The 5,000-nt window shown below is 48.9% G+C and overlaps 1 protein-coding gene across 2 annotated transcripts in view; it reads left to right on the top strand.

The window, feature by feature from the left end:
* LOC104929213 (ATP-dependent RNA helicase DHX8) overlaps nt 1-5,000 on the top strand; it is a 10,766-nt gene that overhangs the window by 2,137 nt on the left and 3,629 nt on the right. The window contains exons 6-21 of one of the 2 annotated variants that reach the window (XM_027289787.1): nt 1-250; nt 334-478; nt 560-757; nt 841-928; nt 1,028-1,125; nt 1,712-1,859; nt 2,197-2,378; nt 2,464-2,658; nt 2,754-2,939; nt 3,021-3,231; nt 3,313-3,494; nt 3,586-3,726; nt 3,814-3,969; nt 4,088-4,225; nt 4,331-4,459; nt 4,549-4,745. The exon at nt 1-250 is cut by the window's left edge and continues 41 nt beyond it. In XM_027289787.1, the coding sequence (XP_027145588.1) occupies nt 1-250; nt 334-478; nt 560-757; nt 841-928; nt 1,028-1,125; nt 1,712-1,859; nt 2,197-2,378; nt 2,464-2,658; nt 2,754-2,939; nt 3,021-3,231; nt 3,313-3,494; nt 3,586-3,726; nt 3,814-3,969; nt 4,088-4,225; nt 4,331-4,459; nt 4,549-4,745 (2,644 nt within the window). The remainder of the gene's footprint in view (nt 251-333; nt 479-559; nt 758-840; nt 929-1,027; nt 1,126-1,711; nt 1,860-2,196; nt 2,379-2,463; nt 2,659-2,753; nt 2,940-3,020; nt 3,232-3,312; nt 3,495-3,585; nt 3,727-3,813; nt 3,970-4,087; nt 4,226-4,330; nt 4,460-4,548; nt 4,746-5,000) is intronic. The other variant, XM_027289785.1, reaches the window with a different exon arrangement.

The raw sequence follows: 5,000 nt of genomic DNA, 5'->3' as shown, positions 1-5,000 counted from the left end.
GACGTAAACGAAGTCGCTCTCGCTCCAGATCGAAAGATCGCGACGGAGGAACGAACCCGAAGCACCGAAGGAAACGAGCGTCTCGCTGGAGCGACCGTCCGCCGAGCCCTCGCAGAGACGACGACGCCGCCTGCCGTGATAAATTTGTAGACCGGCCTCCGCCTGAGCAGCCTGTCGTGGGCGACATCTATGACGGCAAAGTCAGCAGCATCATGCAGTTTGGCTGTTTCGTGCAGCTGGAGGGCCTCAGGTCGGTCAAAGCTACATGTGATCAGATCTGCCTGTGATGTTCTCCATCCTCGACCCGACGTGTGAAACTGTTTTCGTCTGCAGGAAACGCTGGGAGGGGCTGGTGCACATCTCAGAGCTGCGCAAAGAAGGACGGATAGCTAACGTGTCCGACGTGGTCACCAAAAGCCAGAAGGTGAAGGTCAAAGTGCTGACCTTCACCGGAACCAGAGCCAGCCTCAGCATGAAGGTGAGGCAGACACCGCAGGGAATCAAGAAATGTTTGTTTAACATTTGTTTTCTCAAATGTTACGTGTTTATATGTTGCCAGGACGTCGACCAGGAGACAGGGGAGGACCTGAACCCCAACCGGAAGAGAAACCTGGACACTGGAGGTGGAGGTGGAGACGAAGCCATGAGGAACCCCGACCGCCCCATCGAAGCGAGCATGCTGGAGCTGGCGGAAAACCCAGCAGAGCGCAAGCGGCTCGCCAAGATCACAGACCTGGAAAAATGGGAGATTAAACAAGTATTTATATTTATATTTATCACACGAAGATGTAAAACTTTGAGCGCTCAGCGGTTTGTGTTAAATGTTTCTCTCATATTCAGATGATTGCAGCAAACGTACTTCCTAAAGAAGAGTTTCCAGAATTTGACAAAGAGACAGGAATCCTTCCCAAAATAGACGACGATGAAGGTGAAACTCTTTTTTTTTTTTTTTATTCTGAAGGTTTCGCAAAATCAAAGTGTTGCTGCGTGATCACGTCTCTCCTGTGAATGAATATTCCCTCCACAGACGAAGACGTGGAGATCGATCTGGTCGAAGAGGAAGCACCGTTCCTGAGGGGACAGACTAAATCGAGCATGAACCTGAGCCCAGTCAAAATAGTAAAGGTAAATATTGAATATATATTTTAATAAAATGTCATGGAACTGACTTGTAACTCCATCAAACTGGCAAAGAGGCTGCGAATGGGCTGTTTGGTCATTGTCAGACCAGTTCTTGTGCCACAGATTTAAACGTTTCATCCTCTATAGGCAAAGAAAGTTAACTGCTGCTCCAAGGAAGCGTAGCTCTCCGACCAGGGATGAAATAAAATGTCACAGCAGCCTCGAGTGGATATTAAAAGCTCATGTTCAGTTCAGATGTTAAGCTGAAGTGTGCTCTGATTTAAACATGCAGCACCAAAGACACAACTTTCCCTCCCTGGTCCTCTTCCTCTTTATTCTTTCTTCTGTTTCAAAGTTTAAAACGTGAAATCTAAAATCATAAAATCACACAGACGTGACCAGCAGCGATAAAAACAAACCTGTAAATGTGGAACAAGTATCAGAACCGCTGCTGTTACTTCTCTCGCCTGTAGGTGGCGTCAGTTTGGTTGCTTTGCATCAGTCATACTGTCTATTAATTATTCTAAATTAATTTAAAAGTACGTTAGATACTTGCACAGTTTGACAAACCGTCCTGTTCGTCCGTCAGAATCCAGACGGCTCCCTCTCCCAGGCGGCCATGATGCAGAGCGCTCTTTCTAAAGAGAGGCGGGAGCTGAAGCAGGCGGCTCGTGCAGCAGAGATGGACTCCATCCCGACCGGCCTCAACAAGCACTGGATAGACCCGATGCCTGATTGTAAGGACCTGATCCACACACATTTACAGTCTTGTCTTGTGCCAGGCCTCTTACACTGTTACACTTTTATCATGGCATGGCAGGAGATGATTATCTGGCTTCCCGATGAGTTTACACTGAGGCACAGAGTCATAATGCACTGTGACTTCCGTCCCCTGTGTGGGGGGTATCAGAAGTTCCCTTCAGCCCTCGTTACTACCTCTGACTCATAGTTTAATACAAAAATAGCTTTTTGGGATCATTGCAGTTCATCTTGATTAAATAAAATAGATTATAGGAGGTTGTGGTGGATCTTGACAGAGGAACAGAACATTGCTCTGTTCTTCTCCTGCACCAGATCAAGGAAGGCAGATTGCTGCCAACATGAGAGGCATCGGTGCCATGCCCATCGATCTCCCAGAGTGGAAGAGGTACGCCTTCGGAGGGAACCAGGTGTCGTACGGCAAGAAGACAGAACTTTCCATCCTGCAGCAGAGAGAGAGTCTGCCTATTTTCAAGCTGAAGGAGCAGCTCGTCCAGGTATGAGTATTGAGCCCTGGGGTACACCGCAGCCGAGCAGATGAGGACTGTAACATTACAACGCGTGCATTCTTTCTCTCAACAGGCTGTCCACGATAACCAGATCTTGATTGTAGTTGGAGAAACGGGGTCCGGTAAGACCACGCAGATCACTCAGTACCTGGCGGAGGCGGGCTACACCTCCCGGGGGAAGATCGGCTGCACGCAACCCCGACGTGTGGCCGCCATGTCAGTGGCCAAGAGAGTCTCTGAGGAGTACGGCTGCCGTCTAGGCCAAGAGGTGAGTGACGAGTCTTTACTCTCGTGTAGCATGTATCCATTTTATGAGTTGAAGATGTCCTTCAGCTTGGCTGTTGTATATTATTTTATCTTCAGGTGGGCTACACCATTCGTTTTGAGGACTGCACCAGTACAGAGACAGTAATCAAGTACATGACCCACGGCATGCTGCAGAGGGAGTGTCTTTTAGACTCAGACATGAGTCTGTATTCCCTCATTATGCTCGATGAGGCCCACGAGAGAACAATCCACACCGATGTGCTGTTTGGCCTTCTCAAGAAGGTATTTCACCTTCTGCAAACCGTATCTTTAAAAAACTAAAAATGCCGTTTCACGTTAAACACGCGCCTCTGTGTCTTTCAGACGATACAGAAACGCAAAGACATGAAGCTGATCGTGTCCTCCGCCACGCTGGACGCTGTCAAATTCTCCCAGTATTTCTTTGAAGCTCCCATCTTCACCATCCCAGGAAGAACCTTCCCGGTGGAGGTTCTCTACACCAAAGAACCTGAGACGGACTACCTGGACGCCAGTCTCATCACTGTTATGCAGATCCATCTGACCGAGCCGCCAGGTATGGTTGTGTTTCCTTAAACCGTCTTGAAGTAAATTGAATTTAAAAAAAGATTCATGTTCTCCCGGTTTTGTTGTCCAGGCGACATCCTGGTGTTTCTGACTGGACAGGAGGAGATCGACACCGCCTGTGAGATCCTGTACGAGAGGATGAAGTCGCTCGGTCCTGCTGTTCCTGAACTCATCATCCTCCCGGTTTATTCTGCCCTGCCCAGTGAGATGCAGACCAGGATCTTTGACCCTGCACCTCCAGGCAGCAGAAAGGTAATACGATGTCTTCCTTTGCATTTTTCAGCACAGACTAAATCAACAAAACTTTAAAAATGAATTCTGATTCTCTGTTTCTTCCGTTCAGGTCATCATTGCCACAAACATCGCAGAGACGTCTCTGACCATCGATGGTATCTACTACGTGGTCGATCCTGGCTTCGTCAAACAGATCGTGTACAATTCCAAGACGGGAATCGACCAGCTGGTGGTGACGCCCATATCACAGGTCATAACACACGTTTTACATTTACCTTTTTGTTAACCTCACTGTTTGTCGGAAACACTGAAAAGTCATGCATTGGTCTGTTTTCAGGCTCAGGCCAAGCAGAGGTCAGGTCGAGCCGGCAGAACCGGTCCAGGGAAGTGTTACAGACTGTACACAGAGAGAGCCTACAGGGACGAGATGCTGACCACCAACGTGCCCGAGATCCAGAGAACCAACTTGGCCAGCACTGTGCTGTCTCTGAAGGTAACCAGCCGCTCTGCAAACAACAAAACAGTTACTTATTTCATCAGATGTTGATGTTCAGGTTTTATATCAAACCTTTAACGTGTCATCTTTCTTATATTTCCGTTTCCTCCACCAGGCGATGGGCATCAACGACCTGCTGTCGTTCGACTTCATGGACGCTCCTCCCATGGAGACTCTGATCACAGCCATGGAGCAGCTCTACACGCTGGGAGCTCTGGACGACGAAGGCTTACTCACACGGCTGGGTCGAAGGGTGAGGAGTCACTTCTCTGTACTTTGATCATGTCGGCGTGTGGTTGCTCTGTGTTTTCTGTTTTGCTGTCCACACTTCTTCAAAGATCTCTTCTCTCTCCCGTAGATGGCTGAGTTTCCTCTGGAGCCCATGCTGTGTAAGATGTTGATCATGTCCGTCCACCTGGGCTGCAGTGAAGAGATGCTCACCATCGTGTCCATGCTGTCGGTGCAGAACGTCTTCTACAGGCCTAAAGTATGTAACTTTATATTCAAGATAATCTCCTGTTTGTGTTTTATAATCATCACGCGGCGCTCTAATTGCTCATTTTCTTTGTGTTCCAGGACAAGCAGGCCCTCGCTGACCAGAAGAAGGCAAAGTTTCACCAACCCGAAGGCGATCACCTGACCCTGCTGGCCGTCTACAACTCCTGGAAGAACAACAAGTTCTCCAACCCGTGGTGTTACGAGAACTTCATCCAGGCTCGCTCCCTGCGCAGAGCCCAGGACATCCGCAAACAGATGCTGGGAATCATGGACAGGTGTGACAGTCTGAAGACGACACAGCACAGCCACAATCACTTGCTAGCAGCTGAATCTGAATTAACGTGAACACGCTCTCCTCTCCTCAGACATAAACTGGACGTGGTATCTTGTGGTAAAGCCACCGTGCGGGTCCAGAAAGCCATCTGCAGTGGCTTCTTCAGGAATGCAGCCAAAAAGGATCCTCAGGAGGGTTACCGCACGCTCATAGACCAGCAAGTCGTGTACATCCACCCCTCCAGTGCTCTGTTCAA

The sequence above is a fragment of the Larimichthys crocea genome, chromosome XVI (assembly GCF_000972845.2).
Source record: "Larimichthys crocea isolate SSNF chromosome XVI, L_crocea_2.0, whole genome shotgun sequence".
NCBI classification, from domain to species: Eukaryota; Metazoa; Chordata; class Actinopteri; family Sciaenidae; genus Larimichthys; species Larimichthys crocea.
This window is presented reverse-complemented; position numbering and strand designations above follow the sequence as displayed.